Source organism: Aedes aegypti, chromosome 2 (genome assembly GCF_002204515.2).
Source record: "Aedes aegypti strain LVP_AGWG chromosome 2, AaegL5.0 Primary Assembly, whole genome shotgun sequence".
Classification (NCBI taxonomy): domain Eukaryota; kingdom Metazoa; phylum Arthropoda; class Insecta; order Diptera; family Culicidae; genus Aedes; species Aedes aegypti.
The window spans coordinates 447,701,260-447,723,153 of record NC_035108.1 but is presented as its reverse complement, the minus strand read 5'-3'; the positions used below and the strand labels follow the sequence as shown (position 1 = coordinate 447,723,153).

The 21,894-nt window shown below is 37.9% G+C and overlaps 1 protein-coding gene across 1 annotated transcript; it reads left to right on the top strand.

Moving 5' to 3' along the window:
• The first annotated feature begins 7,132 nt into the window (after window positions 1-7,132).
• On the top strand, window positions 7,133-20,226 carry LOC5569817 (alpha-tocopherol transfer protein-like). Its single transcript, XM_021847996.1, has 4 exons — window positions 7,133-8,055; window positions 19,192-19,496; window positions 19,618-19,768; window positions 19,929-20,226. The coding sequence occupies exons 1-4, from the start codon at window positions 7,620-7,622 to the stop codon at window positions 19,979-19,981; spliced, it is 945 nt and encodes a 314-aa protein (XP_021703688.1). The 5' UTR covers window positions 7,133-7,619; the 3' UTR covers window positions 19,982-20,226.
• The last annotated feature ends 1,668 nt before the right edge of the window (window positions 20,227-21,894 follow it).

Below are 21,894 nucleotides of genomic sequence, written 5' to 3'. Positions count from 1 at the left end.
GGGGAGCCAAAACTTCAAAAGTTGCATCAGTCTAATGTCGCTTGTCTAAATTGTTTCATTTTGGGATAGTTACTTCAAATTTTTTGTCCAAATCTTCATTTTTTCTCAAAAACTATTTAAGGTGAATTAGAGCGTCATTGATACGCGTTGTTGATGGTTGCCCCTAATCCATCTAACAATTTCGAAGTAATGAAAACCAGTTAGTTTTGCATTAGCATAGCTGAAAAATTATTAAAATACTTTCTCCATGGCTTGGCGTGTTCGGAAAAGGTCTTCGCTTTGATAAAATAAACAACTCTCTCGATATGAGATGAACTAGCCTCGGGCTAAAAATCTCAATAATAAAGAAAGCCACACTCTCTCGAAGTCGTCAAAATTCAACAGCTTACTGTTCTCGAGTTATTTGCAAAATACGGCCAAATTAGGGGAAACCTCTTTAATACTTATGCTGATAAAAGCATAACAAACACGAACTCTATTACATTTTTTTATAATACGACGCTTAAAAGTTTGGAAATAATGAAAGAACTGAAAAAACGGTGCAATTTTTGAACCTTGGGAATCTATTTTGTGAATCGAGCATACTGTGACTGAAGGGGTGCGGTCTCGAACATTTTGGTCATTCAATTTGAACACAAATATTTCCACCAGTGCTAACCGTTTTTTGTTTACTTGTCTCGCAGGAAACCATTTTCAAGAAGCACACTTAAAATACTTCACACAAAGCTTTCACAGTATGATGCAGTCAATAAGTCCAATAAATCAGCTGAATCGGATAGTTTCTGACCGCATTTTAGTTTAAAATATATTTCACAAAAAAAATTGAAAAACACACCCATCATTAAAACCAAGTAGATCGTTCTTTCAACACCTTTAGCAGTTGATAGTTTTTTTTTCACATTAAGGACCCTATTTCATAAGTCGAGTCGATCAAAAACGACTCGACTGGAGTCACTGTCAATCAAACACTTCGCTCGACTTAGCTCTGTCACTCGAGTTTATCAACAGTTGTCACTCTATGTGACTGGATTACTATGGGAGTCGACGGGTGACATCTGAAATATGCACACACTTAAATTATTTCACCGACCTCAGTAAAATTTTTCGCCGAGAACCCAACAGCTGAGAATTCGGTAATTTTTAACACCGAATCTTGGTACTTATTTTACCGAGATTTCGGCAATCCGAATTTTTACTGAGATTCGGTAAATGTTTACCGAGATCTTGGTAAAAGTTTTACCGAGAATCGTCAAATTATTACCGAGATAACAGCTGTTGGGTACTCGGCGAATCCGTTTAAGTGTGCATGCTTACTTTGATCGACAATGACTTCAGACGAGTCACGTGAATTCGCTCGAATTACAAAATAGACCCCTAAATGTATGACATTTTTTAGCGTGATGAAGTAATGACCACACACTCCTAGGCATACTCGGATCATTTTGATGAAAATTTGGGTTTGACAGCAGCTTGTTGATATCCAGTTCGCACCCCCTCTAGACTGTGACTCGTCTATAGTCACCGTCGATCAAAGTAAACATGTATATTTCAGATATCACCCGTCGACTCCCATAGTAATCCAGTCACATAGAGTGACAACTGTCGAAAAACACGAGTGACAGAGTCGTGCGGTCGTTTTGCTCGACTCGACTTATGAAAACACAGAAAATCGCAAGCTTGAATTTTCATTCAACATAAAACAAAATTTAAGAGTGGTATGGTTTTGTGTTTTTGAGATATTTTCATTTTTTTAATATGATTATATTACTCCAATATAGTTAAATTTCCATGAAATAATGAGTCATGGAATAGAAACTTTTGGAAGGGCCATCATAATAACCTTTAAATTTAATTTCTACCCAAATATCATAGCGCTCGATCTCTAAACTACCCTACTAAAACTAAATTTCAAGGCTACTATGATGACCCATTCAAAAAGTTTTTTTTTTACATTTCTATTCCATTACTCTGTATTTCCATAAGTGGATGATTCCTTTGGAGATATTAAAGTTCAAAACCTGCACTGTTTCTCATGTTACTAACTCATTCTTTACTTATATTTATTTATCATATTATTAAAATTTCTCCTCTAGAGTTCGTGTTTCTTCTTCTTCTTGGCATTAACGTCCTCACTGGGACAGAGCCTGCTTCTCAGTTTAGTGTTCTTATGAGGCACTTCCACAGTTATTAACTGAGAGCTTTCTTTGCCGAATTTGCCATTTTCGCATTCGTATATCGTGTGGCAGGTACGATTATACTCTATGCCCAGGAAACTAAAGGAAATTTCCATTACGAAAAGATCCTGGAGCGACCGGGATTCGAACCCAGACTACTTCCGCATGGCTTTGCTTTGTAGCCGCGGACTCTAACCACTAACCACGTGTTTGTGTTTGTTATGTTTTTATCAGAAAATCATATTATCGGACGTGGTTCTTAAAAACAATGTCAAACCCGGTGGAGAAAACCGTTATCCACTAATTTATTATTATTTGCTAATATAGTCGCCTCTCCTCAACTCGATATATTCTATAACTTTATGGTTTTTTCGGTCCCTTCAAATTCCCATACAGCATGCTCTCCAGAAGTCGGTATTTCTATAACTCGATGTTTCCATTAGTCGATGTCACGTGGGAGGCAAATTTCCTTCTTTAAGGGGACAGGATCCGTCATTGATTTCGGAATTTTCAAAAGCAGTTTTTTCCTTCAAAATCAAGAAAATTTACATGAAAACGTGTTCACTGTATACCGAATTTGTATACCACTGTTTAATCGAATCACAGTGAACATATTTTCATCGAATAATTTCTAGATTTGAACAGAAAAACTGCTTTTGAAGTTTCGATGATGACGATGATTACGATGACGGAGCGTTGAGCGTTAACTCGAAAAAGTTCTTTTTAGACAGGGAAACATAAACCACTTCTGGTTTGGAAGTGCATAAAGACTTCCAAGTTGTAATAAAAGTTGGAAAAACATGAAAATAAAAAAAAATGTTTTTAGTAAAACAAAAGAGATTTCTAGAGCATTTTAAGACAAGTTTTCAAATATATAAGTTACGGAGGACATCAACCCACACAAATTCGCAACGGTCATCAAGTTCGATAATCAACCAAAGGTATCATCCGGTCACATCGCATAAGTCCACATCACCACTAAAGTCCAACCACAGGCGGAGCCACGGTGGGTGCACCAAACGACGACGTAGCAAATCGACCTAGCAACAGACGGACCCTGGACGACGGAAGTATGCAGAGTATGCGAACTGGACTATACACGTAGGTTAGCAGAGTAAGGCAAGTGTAGGTTTCATGATAGCATTAATTAGTCAATAAAATCATTCTGTATTCAATCGTGGAAGTGTAAAGTTTATTTCTTTTTGAAAACTGATCTCCGATAGCCCAGTACTTAACTTATATATAGTTTTTTTTTCAAAATGCTATCAACAAAACATTATTGCTTTCTTACTAAAGTGATTATGAAAGTATTGAAAATATATAAATTTGATCCTTTGATTTTAGGAGTTTTTTGTCGATATGTTCTAGCGTTAGCGTTAGCGTTAGCGTAGTTACGGTATACTTCGTAGATTGGATACTAGCAACATTCATGTTTCTTTTTAATAATCTCATCCTGACTACTTTCAGGAACAAGGCAGGGGAGTATACCTTGTTCAAACCATAAACAAGAATACTAAAAGCATGAATATCACTATTCCCGGCCACGCCCAACTTTACCGTGGGATAGGGGAAGGAAATGTTGATGTAGCACTTACTTAATGAGAGGCCACCGACTCAGCGACACCCTCATAAGTGCTACGGAGTTTGAGGTTGGGGAAGCTATATTGCACTGCGGAACACGTTTTTGTCTCCAGCACCAAAATACCGCTATTCACTTAATTAAGGGTTGCTGAATCCATTGCCGTTTTCAGAAATATCATAGCACGTCCAGTTTTTGAGATATTGACTGTTGAAAATGTAAAAAATGACTATTTCAGCCAACTTGCATGCAAGTTTCCCAGCTTGTAAGGTAATATATTGGCTTAATTTGCTACTGAATTCAAACTTTATGTGTATAACAATACTTATCATCAAAGTTTGTATTATTTTCGATACGGAAAAGTTATTTTTTGATGGTTTAGAGAATTGTTGTATTTTGACATATAGAAGAAACGAAGAATTTTGTATGGAGACTGCAAGCATGTTAAAAAAATCGGTTTAATCGAAATTTAATCGCGCAATTTCAATCAAATTATGACTGAAATGAAAGTTCAAGTTCTATTTTGCATGTTTGGTGGATTAGATTACAAAAAAGTATGATAAATTGTACTTTAAATTTCATGTAAACATTAATAAAAGCAGTGTTTTGTACAACTTTGGCGACCTGTAGCTAAAATTTGTGACGTGCTGGAACATTTCTGAGAATGGCATCAGATTCAGCAGCCCCAAATCTACTAGAGACACATAATTTGGTTCTTGAGACACGCAAACATGTCATTTTTGTTAAGCTGTGTTGTCAGGATTTGCCTAGAAAGCTGGCGATAGACCATAAACATTTGTTGTTTAAGTGTTTTCAATTTAATCTTTTGAATGCCGGCAATCAAAAGAGAAAACAATAGTTTGTTTATAGTATAAATAGTATTTCGCGAAATGCTTGTCGATTGTGCAGTAATATTTTTGCTCAATAGCCAGTAAAAAAGCAAAACCGATCCCTCCAGGGTCATCGGATTGTATAAAATAACGATACGCGTAATTAATTATTAAAAAAAACCGCCCGTTGAAAAAAAAACCCGTGGTACTGTATTTTTAGATAATCGAAAATCGAAAGGAAGCGCGTTCGACCTAAACACCCTTGGATAACACAGTCGGTTTTTCTGCTCAAAATTCTACGAAAAGCAGAATCGATCCCTCCAGGGTCATCGAACGGTTAAATAGCATTCACAACCGATTGTTAGTTGCGTAACACCCGCCCGGACAGAATGCGCAATCTGAACATAATTATCAAACTCCGAAAATAACATTTTCCGTTCAAGAAACGACAAGAAGTTCCACGACGCGGACATAAACGATCCGGAAGGCTTACAAAAGAAAAAGTATCATACTGGAACAAACTCACCGGATTGATTCTCTAAATTCATGTGCTGCCTGTCACTTCCGGATGGTTCGGTGAACTTGGGGCAGCCAAAAACCAACAGTACTGAGGACACAAATCAAACAAATCACTTTTTCATTTTTCACTTTTCACTATTCCATTTCTGAATGTAAATTTGTATTCTTATATAACTGTATATTAAAATCGACAAAAATTTTTTCGACGAAAACACGCGCGAAACCGTGAGCAAAATCTATCGGACGACGCAAAACCGAACTGTCCTGCTTGGGCTTCACGAAGCACTACCCAGCCAGAGAATTTGTTTATATAGAGAAGCGCGAACTCTGAAACCAAAGGTTCCAATTGAACCGTCAAACGTGGTTCCAATCGAGCAAATTCAATGGGGCTCAAAAAGATGTTACGCAAAAGAGACGATGGATGTGTGTTAGTGAAAAGCGATACGTAAGTTACGTCATTGATAAGCTTGGTTTCTTATGACGACTGACAGGATGACACGCACACTAAAATATTGTTTGAATGACCTCAATAATTGATAATCCTTGCAAATGTTGTTTATAAACAAAGTCAAAATCCTCTCCGCGTTTCTCTAGTATAATCATATTCTCTGTACCCAGGAAGACTTTTTTTTCGATATGTTCTACAACACAATAATTCAATAAGTCGACGGTCCCTTGAATATCGAGTTATGTAGAGTCGCCTTGTCTCATGTCGCGTTTTCGTGAATGTTCAGATTTAGACTTACTAATTGAACACTTTTTTGTTTGTCTCCAAATGAAAGTGGTATCAGGTAACAGGTATCAAAAGGCCGGCTCCAAAGGCACGTTCCCCACCAGTTGGGAGGTTTGTGCCATCGCCATATTTGACTCTATTTCATCATCTACCCGATGGGAGAGAAAAGGGAAGGGAAAGATGGGAGGAAATAGAAATGGGGTCCCTTGAAGAGGGAACATCGCATAAGCGAAATGAGAGCATGTAGCTCCATACCACAATGGGCTCGAACAGCGCCCTAAAAAGGGCACTGCAAAACGCTTGAGCGTAAAGAGAGCCTATAGCTCATTACCACAGCGGGTTAAGAATAACAGAATGTACTGAAGATACAGGCTTCTGAATTCAGTTTCACTTAATAAGTGTTCACCAAGTAATTGCAATCGCATTTGCGCAAAAACTAGACAATAACATATCCGGTGATACGAAGTTCCATAATCGGAGTCACAACTATCACACACAAATGAGTCAGCACGCTGAATATTTGCCAAGCTTCACCCAGCACTTCTAAATTGGAATAGCAGGCTCAGGGCCAATAAAGTCATGCGATGCTCCATCGCGAGCTAGCTCATCAGCCAATTCATTTCCAGCGATGGAAGAATGGCCAGGTACCCATACAAGGTTTACAGAGTTGACTGAATTCAGTTCCTCAATTTGAGTTCGACAAGCTTCGACCTTGAGTTGGCCGAAGCGAGAGCTTTTATATCAGCCTGACCATCTGAACAGAAGTATATAACTTTACCCGTTACGCGCTGTTGAAGTGCTGATTGTACTCCACACAAAAGAGCAAATATTTTCGCCTGGAAATCGGTGCAGTTTCTACCAAGTGAGTAAAACTGATTCAGCCTTAGCTTACGAGAATATACTCCTGCACCAGCTCTACATTCAAGAAGGGAGCCATCAATGTCGCGTTTTCGTAAATGTTCAGATTTAGCCTTACTAATTGAACCCTTTTTTTTCTCTAAATGAAAGTGGAGAGTAAACTTTTAATATAATCATTTTTGTTTTGTCAAAACTACTGATTGTTGTTAACGAAAATCGCCGAAATTGTTAAACGAAACGAAATTAGAAATTAATAATTTCGCGGAGTTCCGCGGTATGTCTTCTCGAACGGTATGTGATGAAAACATACAAAATATCGCATTCCCTTACTGTTGAGAAGACGATGACGATCGTCGTCTAAGCGCGCGCGACTAGAAAGCAACGAGAACGATGAAACCCAAAATTAGCACACCTAATCTATAAAGTGGTCGGCTGCGATCGGAGCGAGCTTTATTCAATCTCCGTCCGACCAATCGTGCAGACTGTGGATCACTGTGCTGTGTGTTCTTAGTGGTGCGGTCACGTGTAATGCCTAGAAGGTGCCACCCTCCTCGTGCCAACTCGGAAAACAACGACCACTACTACTAGCAAGGTGCTGCACAGAGCTAGACGACGCGAACGAAAGGTTGCTTGCTGCATCCAATTGCAGAAGTGCAGCATCGGCATCATCATCATCATTATTGTAGTGCAGGCAGTGGTTTTGCGCCAACTGGATTTTCAAGTTCAAGAAGTTGCACCCTCCGGAAAGAGAAGGGCATTCGGCTCGAAGCAGATGAGAAAATCTCATTGTCATCGGAACGGTACGAAATTTCCATTGAAAGTTGAAGAAAAAGTGTTGTGCTCATAGTTGTGTTCCGACCGTTGAAGAAGAACCAAGTGCATTTTTCGTTCTCTGTGAAACCGTAGAATCAGTAGTGATCTCCGCGATGTCCATCAAGCGTAACGACAAAGACTTCCCCTACATCGATCTGGGAAATGGGTTCATGATCTACGTTCAGGCTGAAGAGTACACGGATCCTGCCCTGAAGGCGAAGGCCGAAAAGGAACTCAACGAAACTCCGGAAAACGTAGAAAAATCCCTCTCGGAGCTTCGAACCCTCCTGAAGACAGACAAGGACCTCTTCGTCCCGGTGGAAAATGATCCATACCTGATAACGTTCCTCCGAGCCAATCAGTACATTCCGCAGAAGACGTTCCAGATGATCCAGAACGCGTACCGGTTGAAGTCCAAGAGCAAGGAGTACTACGAGAACACTCCGAACCCCAGCTCGATCCGGCACGTGTTCGACGAGGGGATGATTTGGTTCATGCCGGAACGGGACGCCAACGATGGAGCGGCGATTTGCGTGGTGGAGGTTGGAAGTGAGTATGAAACGCGTGCGGGTAATTTGCATAACGTTCGAACGGTACGAATTTATGTAAAGGCATATGATCATTTCGATGTGAAATTCCCCTTTACAATATTCAGATCGTTTTACATCCAACAAGAAATTTGAATATTAACAGCAAAAGTGTTAAATCTCGAAAGTAGATTTTTGTCACACGTGCTTTCAACCCCCTTGTTCGCAATACTTTTGGAGCTGAACCGGTTTGGAATAAATTTTGCTTATTCAAAACAAGTATCCAGAATGTCTAGGCCGTTGGTCAAGAGGAGTAACATCAGCTGGAGATGATCAGGGTGGATATTTTCTATAATATTGAAATTGAGGTCGTCAACTTTGGATCTTTCTAAATTTGAAAAAGAAAATCTGTGTATAGAGCATAATTCAAACATCAAGTTTCTCATGGTCGATTAAGCTTTTATAAATAAATGTCTAAATGTAGCAATTTTACTCTTCAAGACTCAAGATTGCCTTGCTGCCAAACATTCTGAGATGAAAAATAAGTCACGTCAAACTTGCATCTGATCGTTATTATTAACATACTTTTTTTTCCTCTTTTTTGCAACAATAGAACAATGTGTATAACAAGCGCAACGCACCAACAAAAGTTTTAAATGCGATAATAAATCTTCTTCAATTATATCAGTAAATTCAAATAGAAGCCGAAACAAGTTATTCCAACAATGGAACCCTCTTCTAAGTGGTGACATCAAAATATATTTTAGCATCTTAAATGATATCAAAATGAATTAGTTACAGTCAACACAGACTGGATTAAAATACAGTTCAATTTCAATCGAATGTTCGATGTGATAGAATCAGATCGATCGGACCAAGGGAGAACCAAAAAATCGTTCAGGATCTATAATTTTTTTACACAGATGGTTGAAAACAAAATGTTCAAGAAGGAGCTGGTGTAAAAGGCCCTGGTGTTAACCTTTCAGTTTCAATGGATAGATACCCAAGCGTCTTCTAGGCAGAAATACATGGAATTTTGGAATGTGCTTCTATTTGTTTGAAAAGGAAATAAACACATCCTAACATATGTATATTCTCTGATACTCAGGCAGCTTCATCTGCTTTGAAATCATATACATGCACGTCTAAACTTGTATGGGAATGCTCCCTCTGGCTCCAACAATTTTTGCACTGGATTGACCGAAGTTTTGAATAGTGTGACATTAAAACGGTAATATTTGATGAGCACTTGCAAAAATTTGGTAGAAAAATATAAAACTACTTAAAATGGACCTTATTTTTGACGTTCAAATATGCCATAGACTATTTGAATTGAATGTTTAATAACAGAGACATTTACAAAAAAAGATTTGCATGCATCTCATGTGATCTCAACTTTTGCACGATACACACTACTGAGGGGGTGAAACTACTCTTTTGCACGATCACTTGACTGACTGTTTCATTGATTTTAATAGTTTTCAGATTTTTCCGCCAAATTTTAGCTAGTGCTTACCAAAGATTATGAGATAACGGTTCTAATGTGGGACTGGTTCAAAATTTAGGTCGATCCCATCCTCAATAAATTATCTATATTTTTAGTGAAAGGGGGGGGGGGGCAGATAGCCGTAGCGGTAAACGCGCAGCTATTCAGCATGACCATGCTGAGGGTCGTGGGTTCGAATCCCACTGGTCGAGGATCTTTTCGTAAAGGAAATTTTCTCGATTCCCAGGGCATAGAAGTATCTTCGTACCTGCCACACGATATACGCATGCAAAAAAGGTCAATCGGCAAAGAAAGCTCTTAGTTAATAACTGTGGAAGTGCTCATAAGAACACTAATCTGAGAAGCAGGGTTTGTCCCAGTTGGGACGTAACGCCAGAAAGAAGAAGAAGAATGGGGGCTTATTATAAATTTATTTTAAATGCTTCTAGTCAATTTGTTTTTAGCTAATTGATCATAATACTATAATGTGGACTAGAAAATATAAAGTAATATGGATCTTCCCTAAAAAATCACACACGTCGGTTGAGTTTTCTCTGAGAAAACTTAAAATTACAGTATGATGGTTTTGAACAATTCAAGATCTTCATACAGCCAGGATAATACAAGAAACATAAATGTTCACAAATCAAAAACGGTTGTATCAAACTGTTTCATTACTACTCTCTTCAAGATATTATTTCAAAATTCGAGTAACCGAACATAAGAAACTATACTGAGACAATTTTTATAGAACTTGTGAAAAAATGGTGCCAAAATATATCGAAAACCTTAAGCATCGCAAGGGGTTTTCCAAAGTTACACATATCTTTTAAGGTGATTATAGAACGAAGCCACACCTCATATTTTCAAGAGCACAAGACTTGAGAACCAAACAGCGCTCCGCGTTAAAAGTTTATCCCATTGGTCACCACCAGCAAGCAAGTAATTTGATTGATTTTCAACGCGAACTGTTGTCAGATTCTCCAGTTTTGTGCACTTGAAAATTCGAAGTTTGGCTTCCTTCTATAAGCACCCATGGGATTATAGAGCGGTTCCACGCGAAATCGTCCATAAAATGCTGAAATCTGACATGTACCATTCCGATTTGGATGAAACTGCGCAGATGTATTAAGTATATGAGACGAAAATTATCTCATACTAGTGGTCCCGGCAAACTTCGTCTTGCCATCAAGTAGGCTGTTGAAAAACGCTATGAATCGTCCCATACAAAATGACAGTTCCGTGCATTCTCGTTTTTCCGACTTTCCCGGTGAATCACCTAGGATTTTTATACACACAAACACGTCGGAACCCGTGCTAAACAAAACGGAGTAAGTCATTTCGTGACATACAAACACCATTCCATTTTTATTTATATAGATAATTGGGGATCGTTTAGAATCGAGAGTAACTTCTGATAAGGGCGTATGTATTTCTGGCACCACCATTTAAAAAAAATTGTACCTCGGAAACCGTTTGTTATAGAGAAATAGTGTCTGAGGAGGGATGGTAGACAATCAAATAGGCTTTGTAAAAAAAATATACACTGAAAAAAAAATACTCTTATTTTCATGAAAAAATCGAAATTAAACCTTAAAACACAAATTGCAAAAAATAGGTATCTTCGATTTTTTTCAAATTTTTTCTGTAAAATTTCAATGTTAAACCAGATGTTTTAAGCACAGTTTCAACATGGTGCAATCTAAAATAAAAAAGTTTTTCTAAGAGCAACTTTTGGTGCATTTCTGAAAATTCAATTTCTGGCCGTAGAAAAGACGTTTTGATGCTGTAATATGATTCTTCATTCAAAAACAATTCAAAATGCTAATAACAATGATCTTCCTAAAACTAGCCGTTTTCTAGATATTTAGGATTCAATTATATTAATATCATAAAACTTAAGAAAATACACCCGTTTCATAAGTTACTCCAGATGCTCCACCAACAATGTTACGTTTATCTCTTTCCAAATGAATATCCCATGTTTTAAGGGCAGTTTCAACATGGTGCAATTTCAAATAAAAAAGTTTTTCTAAGGGCAACTTTTGGTGAATTTCTGGAAATTCAATTCCTGGTTATAGAAAAGGCGTTTTGATGCTGCAATATGATTTTTTATCCAAAAACAATTCAAAATTCTAATATCAATGATCTTCCTATAAGTTACCGCTTCAAGATATTTGGGATTGAATTATATTAATATCATAAAACTTAAGAAAATACGCCCGTTTCTTACACTATTCCAGATGCTCCATCAACAATGTTACGTTAATCTCTTCCCACATTAATATCCCATCTACTTTTTCTTTGATATTTAGACGGTTGGATGAACTGTTCGAAAGATACAGGATGATTGTTGGAATATTGTTGAGAATTAATATAAGTATTACCACAGACAAACAGACGTAACACTGGATAAATTTCCATCGCCTACGAATTTAACGATCAGTTTAAAATACAACAGTTGTCAAGTTCACAACCAGAGGCGCGCGCGTCGCTTTCCTTCGTGTTTGACATTTCACACTACCACCACCTGTTGGACATGTGGCACAAAAAGTTATTTCGTTCAATAAGCTAACTAGATGGTGGTAGTATTTGTGGTCGAGAGAATTTTGTGAAAAATGTTCTAGGTGTTACTTCTGTTTGTCTGTGGTATTACGATGGAAGATGATAATATGAATGATGTTAAGGAGGGGAAGAAGGAAAAACGCCTTTAAACTTCTTAACCTTATTTATTTATTCTCACGATTATTGTACATAATTTTAAAATTTTCATTAGTTTTAGTATATATTGGTATAGAACAGATTTTAAATGACAACTTATTTGATTATGTTTTTACTTTTCTATAAACATTATAATAGCTTACTGCCTCATCACTTGAATGCAGTTTTGCTGCGATTTTGTGTTCGGAAATGGGTACAAAGCAATGGAATTTCTGTGTTCCTGGAATTAGCTTTGCTTTTTGATGTATGTTACTTAGTTCTTCTGATCCTTGATGATGCTGACACTATCGAGCTTGCTGATGGTATCTCCTCTAAACCATCCTGTGATGGTAACGGTTGATTCACATTCGACGTTGCAGATTGGTCCTCACGATTGTTGACTTGCGGATTAAAACGATTAAAACGGCATGAGCCGCAAATCTTCAACGACGTATTAAGAGGAACTTCACATTGCATGGCAACTAGTATTTGAATCATTTCTTCGGTTAAAAAACGTTTCGATGATGAACATTTTTTGTTACTCTTCGGGAACGGTCTACAGCACTTGTACACTTTTGTGAGATCCATTTTGCTCTAATATGGAACGTTAACTGTTTATCTGTTTAACTGTTAATCGCTTCTATATGCTATAACTAGGTACCTAGTGTAGGGAATATTTGTAAATTTGTACGGTCATGATTTGCCAGCATGGCCAGGTATACGCTTGTACGGTTAAGCAAAATGGGAGGTACTTCGAGTAAGAGAAAATTGAGAGTGAGAGTGAATCTGCTATAAAAGGCAGGGAACGATCAGGCTCTGGGCATTCTTGTGTAGATTGTGGTCGAGATGTGACGTTCGGTCACGACACCTAGATAGGAAACGCGTATAAAAAATCTAGTTCAAGCACTAAGAGAACAAAGAATTCGTTGAAGTATGTATGTATCGCTATGTACCCGCTAGTGTTTCGAACGAAACAGAGAATGTGCCCCGAGCGCTTGATCAACTATTGTTTTCATTGCCTTCGTATTTGTCTTGGTTTGTTTGACGGATCATTTTGGAGGGATTGGTGGCGGCTAATAATATTGTTACATATTGTTATTCTTACTTCTCAACAATTCGTTTATTTGTGTAAGTGTCGAAGATAAAGTTGATGGGATATTATTGCGCATTTCATTCACCACTGGACTCCGCAGCTAGTTTTTATAAGTGAGGGAAGGAAAATAAAAGATATAATGAATTCAGCGCACTCATTCATTATAAATCGTAGAATAAGTGCGCTGAAGACACCAACAAGATTTGATGCAGGATCGTACTTTTATTTACATTCTCGCACTTATGAAAACTGACTGCGCAGTCCAGTGGTGAACGAAATACCCAATAATGTGGGAAGAGATTAACGTAACATTGTTGATGGAGCATCTGGAATAATGCAAGAAACGGGCGTATTTTCTTAAGTTTTATGATATTAATATATTTCAATCCCAAATATCTTAAAGCGATTACTTATAGAAAGATCATTGATATTAGAATTTTGAATTGGTTTTGGATAAAGAATCATATTGCAGCATCACAACGCCTTTTCTATAACCAGAAATTGAATTTTCAGAAATACACCAAAAGTTTCCCTTAGAAAAACTTTTTTATTTTCAATTGCACCATGTTGAAACTGCCCTTAAAACATGGGATATTCATGTGGAAAGAGATAAACGTAACATTGTTGGTTGAGCATCTGGAGTAACTTATGAAAAGGGCGTATTTTCTTAAGTTTTATGATATTAATATAATTGAATCCTAAATATCTTGAAAACGGCTAGTTTTAGGAAGATCATTGTTATTAGCATTTTGAATTGTTTTTGGGTGAAGAATCATATTACAGCATCAAAACGTCTTTTCTACGGCCAAAAATTGAATTTTCAGAAATGCATAAAGAGTTGTTCTTAGAAAAACTTTTTTATTTTAGATTGCACCATGTTGAAACTGTGCTTAAAACATCTGGTTTAACATTGAAATTTTAAAGACAAAAAATTGAAAAAAATCGAAGATACCTATTTTTTGCAATTTGTGTTTTAAGGTTTAATTTCGATTTTTACATGAAAATAAAAGTATTTTTTTTTTCAGTGTATATATTTTTTACAAAGCCTATTTGATTGTCTACCATCCCTCCTCAGACACTATTTCTCTATAACAAACGATTTCCGAGGTACATTTTTTTTAAATGGTGATGCTAAAAATACTTACGCCCTTATCAGAAGTTACTCTTGATTTCAAATGGTCTCTCCATCAGTGGAAAAAACTTATTCTATTATATCGAAACTATGTGCAAAATTCCATTTGAATCCAAGGTAGTCGAGTTTCATCGTTTACCGATTTGGCGTGGAACCGCTCAAAACAGGTGGAAATAAAAATGTCGGCAAAAGTGGATTGCAAGATGCAAAAATTGGAAAATGTATAGTCAATGCCTGTCTAAAAATAAAAGAGCCATATTAAAAAGTGAGTTTTTTAACCACGACGCTTATTTTTAATAATTTATTTGTAATCTTCAATGATTCCAAAAACAATTTCCATTATCCATTTGTTTCGTACAGCAAATATGAATATGACAAAACAAAAATTGTGGCCAGAGGTTTCCACGTGCATCATGCCCTCGTGGCAGAGTTCTTCCTTTCCTTTCTAAATAATCTCCGATACCAGATAGCTTTAACTATAAATCAGGGCAGTTAAATTTAAGGAGTTTTTCGGTAGCCTGTCGCAGATGATATAAAACTATTTTGAAACAAAAACATACGTGGTTCAAATTATTTTTAAGAGTCAAAAGTTTAACGTTATTTTTTTAATAATGAATTTATATCATATGACCGAAAGGACATTAAGCTAAATTTTGTCTTCTTATTTTGAGTTATATTGGTTATATAGTTATTGGTGCCAAACTGATCATATTTATAACATAAGTTTCTCTCATTTGAATGAAAGGCTGTTATTTTTAGTTGCTTTGCGATATTTCACAAAGATACACTATAGAGTCAAATATTAAAATTAAATAGTAGTTCAGACTTATTGATGAAAAAATCTGAAAAAGATTTATACAATGTATAGCACGAAGCACAAATAATATGAACATAATCAAAATACCAAAAAGACATGTTCTAAAAACTTCGGCAACCTTAAATTTTTCATATTTTTTTCGGTCCTAATATTTTACTTAAAAGTTGAAAATTAATTACAAAAACAGGATTCTGAGGAATGATTTTCTAGTAAATGGTACATTTTGGGCAATGGTTTCTGGAAAAAATCATTCTGGCAAATTGATTCTGGCTAATGGTTTTCTGGCAAATGTCATACAATCAGAAAAGCTCAATAACTAATTAGAAGAGTATTTTTATTTTGACAATCCCACATAGCAAAACACAGTTTGGCAAACATTTCAAACTGTAAGTTTCTCGTAACAGTTGTGGTTAATGTATCCCAAATAATTGCTTTTAAGTTGAACAATATAAGAGCTACCGATTTAGACTATAAAGAACGGTCTTAGTAATGTATAACAAATCATTACAATACATCATTCTGTCCAAAAATTGTTTCACTTTATGCGAATGGAAACAGTTGGAATATGACATTACTGTTTGTTGATTGTTTCGGGTTTATATTTACGCAATGTATTTATATGTGTGCGTCTCATTACGATTTAACCATAAATTACAAATATTCGACAGTTTGGCGAATTGTTGCACTTACTGGTATTTGTGAGCGATAAGGCCGATGTCACTTGTATGATCGATGTCGTTCTTCTACACGCGTAATAAATGATACATAAGCTGCGCGAGTTTGAAACAGCGAAAATTCGTTACTTAACATTCAGTACATCAACCAAAAACTTGCAATTCAAACTTTAATTGTTTTTCTTTTATTGAGCTTCGTGAAAATTTTCATTAATAGAAAAGACATTTGTATCGTGTTTTTAAATTTCGACCACTCAATGTGTTAAGCTTCTTGAGCGTGATAGCTGTTGTGTGTACTTTAGCAGTGAAGTTGAAGAATTTGTTCCCAAGTACATAACATAACCGCCTATTCCCCACATTGTTATTTTCGCAATTACCATTTACCAAACTGTCAAAACAGTTCATGGTACTGTCTGATTATTGTTATTTTTGATGTTTTACGAAATTGTTCATAAGTAGTTTCAAATTGTTATGAATAATGTGACAAACAGTACAAGTATGGTTCATAACTATGCGGGATGTTACCGGCTATTGTTTTAAAACATTATAATAAGAATCGCATCAATTTCAGTGCTGCAGTCATTGTCGAAAATTAATAATGAAATGGTGTTCTTCAATGAAAATTGTACAAGTTGGGGCTGTTTCAGAAACGGACGCCTTATAACTACACAAGTTAGCTTGCTTTACGGCATATGCTTTTTTATTCTTCGATATTCATCATCATCAGATACCAAACTAGGATGGCAATGTTTGTTTTGTAACTTTTTATTTAGTGCTATTTACAGACCGATATATGATCTGTCAGGTAATACAACTTGATGGGAATCAAAATATTACTTTTTACGAGATGTTTCGTTGTCAACATTGTCGTTAATGAGTCGTTGGTGGGAATGATATAGAAGTGTTGTCAACGATCATTAATTTTAATTTGACAAAGGGGAACTTACGTACTTTCTTCAGTTTTGTTTTCTTCGTCATGGAAAATTTGGCAGTAAGATTATTTTATATACCTAAAGTATTGATGCATATTCTGAGCCCAACAGGTTTCAGAAGACCACCCGTGACGAAAAGAACAAAGCTTGCTCAAATACAACAAGTCACCCTGTCGGACGGTACAGATTTTTGATGACCTTATGTGTATATAATACGTGGTTCACTGTGTAGAACACACGCCTCTCATGCCAAGGACTTGGGATCGAACATCATCCCTGAGATAGTCACTTATGACGTAAAAGTAACAACTTTCTTCAGAAGGAAAGCCAAGTCGTTGGTCCCAAGATGCCCTAACCAAGAGTTTAACAGCTCGTTAGTAGATATTAATTTAAAAAAAGTAAAAAAAAAGTTTGTGGGCTTCGTAGCCGTGCGGTTAGTGTCACCAGGCATTTAGCCGCATCGTGCTAAGGTGTGTGGGTTCGATTCCCGCTGCAGGCCGGAAAGCTTTTCGTGAGGAATGTTCTCCGACTGTACCACTGGGCGTTGCATGCTAATCCGTTGTCTAGTGTGGTGCTTCCTTCAAAGGGCAAAATGCCCACTGGAAGCATTAACGTGTAGGTGTCTTATAAGTATTTATTTTGTCATGCAGTCATGTGTTGTGTTATAATAATGCAGTCGCTGATTAAATGTAGGCATTCTTATCCGGTATGTAATGTAGACCTCCCTTCAAAGGGCAAATTTTCCACTTGAGGAAGTAACCTGTAGAGATGGTCGGGTCTCGGGTTTTCAAACCCGAAACCCGACCCGAACCCGAACCCGACGGGTTCGGGTCGGGTTCGGGTTCGAAAATTTAAAATTTTTCGGGTTCGGGTTCGGGTCGGGTTCGAAGGCTACAAAATTATCGGGTACGGGTCGGGTTCGGGCTTGAAAACAATCGGGTTGAATCGGGTTTGGGTCGGGTTTGGTGAGAATTACAAACAGAGTAGCATCCTGAAAGCTTCCCTATGCATCAGAAACGTTGAATTTATCATCTTTCCAAGCTCGGGTTTTATTCGGGTTTTTCTAACAAAAAAATTTCGGGTTTCGGGTCGGGTTCGGGTTTGAACAACGAAATATTTTCGGGTTCGGGTCGGGTCCGGGTTTGCCTTTCGATTATTGTCTCGGGTTCGGGTCGGGTCCGGGTTTGAAGAAATAAAATAAGTCGGGTACGGGTCGGGTTCGGGTTTGAAAAATTAGAAACCCGACCATCTCTAGTAACCTGTTGTTATCCTCTTTCTTTTCAAGTCCAGAGATAATCCATGATCTATAATTGTAGCTGACAGATATCGAGATAAAATCGAAAAAAAAAATACCACAAACCCGTTATGCTCACTTGTTCCGGTGTACTTAAAATAAATTTATCCAAATGACAAGACATTCTAACATCCGTATACCTGTTCTTGTTTACAATAAATGCGGCTTACAAATGAATCACGTTTGTTTGAATCCGTTTCCCGTTTGATGCTGCTGCTGTCGCAAACGGGAATACCAAAGCAACTTCGGATCGAAAATGCCGCACTTGTTTGGAAACCAGAATGAAGAGGGTGTGTACTGTGCATTAGAGTAATGCGGGGCAAAGGTTTGCAGCTAATGTTTCGCAGAAGATGCCTACTGAATTAAAAGCATGTAAGATCCAGCTTGTAAGTCAAATACAGTAAAAATTAACGATTTTGATGGATACGCTTTCAAAAGGACGAAACTCAAAATTTCACCTGACGTTTTTTTTTTTTTTTTGAAAATCACTTTAGAGGTGTAGAACAACTTGTAAACAAACGGTAAATTCTTCTTCTTCTTGGCATTAACGTCCTCACTGGGACAGAGCCTGCTTCTCAGATTAGTGTTCTTATGAGCACTTCCACAGTTATTAACTGAGAGCTTTCTTTGCCAAAGTTGCCATTTTCGCATTCGTATATCGTGTGGCAGGTACGATTATACTTTATGCCCAGGGAGGTTAAGGAAATGTCCATTACGAAAAGATCCTGGACCGACCGGGAATCGAACCCAGACACCTTCAGCATGGCTTTGCTTTGTAGCCGCGGACTCTAACCACTCGGCTAAGGAAGGCCCCTGTACGGTAAATTAAGCATCGTGAATTTTGGAGTACTTCGATGAAACAATGTGTGCTTATATCTGTGAACAGCTGACCGAATAAGTGTCAAAATCATACAGTGTTGCCATGGTTTATTTCTCGAGTGCTGTTAAAACCCCACTGCGAACGTTTTCCCAGAATTACCCTATTGCATCGGTCATAATTTATTTACGCTCTTCGTCTATCAATCCACAGAAAAATGGAACACAGCGAAGGTGTCGATCATCGAACTGATCGCCGCTATCCGCATTTGCGTCGAGTGCGCCCTACTTGATCCGGAAACTCAGCTGCATGGAATCAAGGTCATCTTCGATACGGAAGGACTCTCGATGTCCCAAATCGCCCAGAATACCCCCAAACACGCCTGCATGATTCTAGACTGGGTCCAGAAGTCCTGTCCATTCCGGTTACGAGGCGTCCACGTGGTCAACAATTCGATGTTGTTCAACATCCTGTTTGCAATTTTCAAACCTTTTATTTCGAAAGAACTACGCGAAAAGGTTAGTCACTTCAACAGCATCGGTCGTCGACCATCAGTAACGGGTGGTTGAACCGCTCGCATATATCTGCCAATGAATCACTCTTTTTCATTCTTAAAAAAAAAACTCGTTTACTTCCTAGCTCTTCTTCCACAACAAAGACTGGAAATCTCTTACGAAGCAGATTAGCCCCAGCTGCTTGCGACCCAAATACGGCGGAACGTTGGCAGCTCCCGAGTACGAAGGTCAACTGCTTGGCGATTTCATGCAGCTCTACGACAAACATTTCGACAGTAAGGAAATCGTTTTTGAAAACCAGTTTGACTCACGCATTTTTTCGCCCTCTTCCTTGGCTGGGGTCATTCTTGATCCCAACCATGAAGAGAAAGAATCCGTTGATCGTTGATCTTAACGTTTCATGACTTCCTATTTTTGTCCTGCTCTCATTTTCAGCCCTCGACGCGTACGGATATGTGGATGGTGCCGGTCAACGGAGATCTAAGTAGACGCTGGTTCGATTACTCTGTTGCATAGCAACATTGCGCCTCATTTGCCAGCAGCAGCCCACTTTGATGATTCTTAATGGTTGGTAAGCCCTCCGGTGTATTGCCGTTCGGACGCGTCGATGCCTTGTGACAAACTATAACAGTGATAATCAAAACATACATGTATTTATTTATTTGAAATCATCAGTTGAAAATCTTTTTTCCTTTGTTTGGTAATTAAAAATAAAACACTTAAAAACTGGTTACCTTACTGTTTTCGTACAATTCCGTTCGATTCAACGACCGATGACAAATATTGGATGTCAACTGACCCCAACTTAAAGGTTGAAATGTTTACAAAATCGTAATGAGCTCCAAGCCGAGCTAGGTTGAAGCAATAAAAATGCGGCAGTTTGTTTCTTTTTCAGCTAGAGCTAGAGGTAAACGATTGCAAATGAACGACCGGCTGAATTATGGCTCAAGTCGGATGATGATACCTACCATCAGTTTCACAACAACGTGATACTTTGCAAGGCGGATGGTTAACCCCACCAGCTTCAGGCTTCTGCAGCGAAACGTTCTGATGCTGTTTGAATGCGTAATTAGTGTCTATATGGAGACGTGGATCGTACAATGGAAGGTGGATGACACCTTCTTGTGTCCGTTCGAAGAATTATATGCTTATATGCAAAATGAAGGATTTGTTGGTTCAAATACGGGTTCTGATGAAGCAACTCTCGATTAATGCCTTTCATGACCACTGCTTCATTCAATCCAGCACTGATTCTCTTTTTTTTTCTTGAATATCTGATATCTAAATTCTGTTTGTTTATGCTGACCATGAAAGCATAACTGTTCCATATGGAATTTAGAACCAGCTGCTTCGTAACATTCATGTTTCAATATATTCTTTACTACACATTAACGTACTTTGTTCCAAAATGATGTGGAAAAAATGCAGTTGGTGCTGTCCGAATAAATAAAGGCATATATGAAATTTCAACTAAAATAGCACCTAAAAACTTAACTTGTGGTATGCAGAAATGAACTACAAAATTATGCATGTTATTATTTTACTTATTTGGTTTTACATCAATTATTTTGATAAAACCTCGCCAACAATATTTCGCCAATTCACTCGGTTCATGGCCGCTTCTCTCCATCCTCGACTGCGACCCACGCTCTCCAGGTCCTGGGGCACCTAGTCAATCCACCTAGCTCACTGCACCCCACGCCGTCTTGTTCTTGTTCCGACCGAATTCGTTGTTGTCCGGCAATCTTGCAACATGCCCTGCCCAGCGTATCCTTCCAGCATTAACTACCTTCACGATACTGAGTTTGCCATAGAGTTGAGTGAGCTCGTGGTTCATCCTTTGCCGCCACACGCCGTTCTCCTGTACGCCGCCGAAGATCGTCCTTAGCACTCGGCGTTCGAAAACCCCAAGAGCTTTCAAGTCCTCCTCGAGCATAGTCCACGTCCCATGCCCATAGAGAACTACCGGTCCTATGAGCGTTTTGTACATAGTGAATTTGATGCAGAGATGAATCTTTCTTGACCGCAGTTTCTTCTGGAGCCCATAGTAGGCACGACTTCCGCTGATGATGCGCCTTCATATTTCTCGACTAACGTTGTTGTCAGCCGTCAACAAGAATCCGAGGTAGACGAACTCGTCCACCACCTCAAAGGTATCCCGTCTATCGTGACACTGCACTATGGTCCAGGAATCAGTTTTACGCGGAAAGATGCATTTTGAGCTTTAGAATGAAACATTAGACGAAAATGGTCTTCTACAAAGTTGTTTGTATTAGTAAGGTCCTTTGTTTGGTGTTATTGAAAATTAGGGTGGATCACATTTTCATAGAAATTGTGTAACTAACTTTCTTATTTGTAGAAATTATATTATACATGCTTCAGCAAAGTTGTAGACCATTCA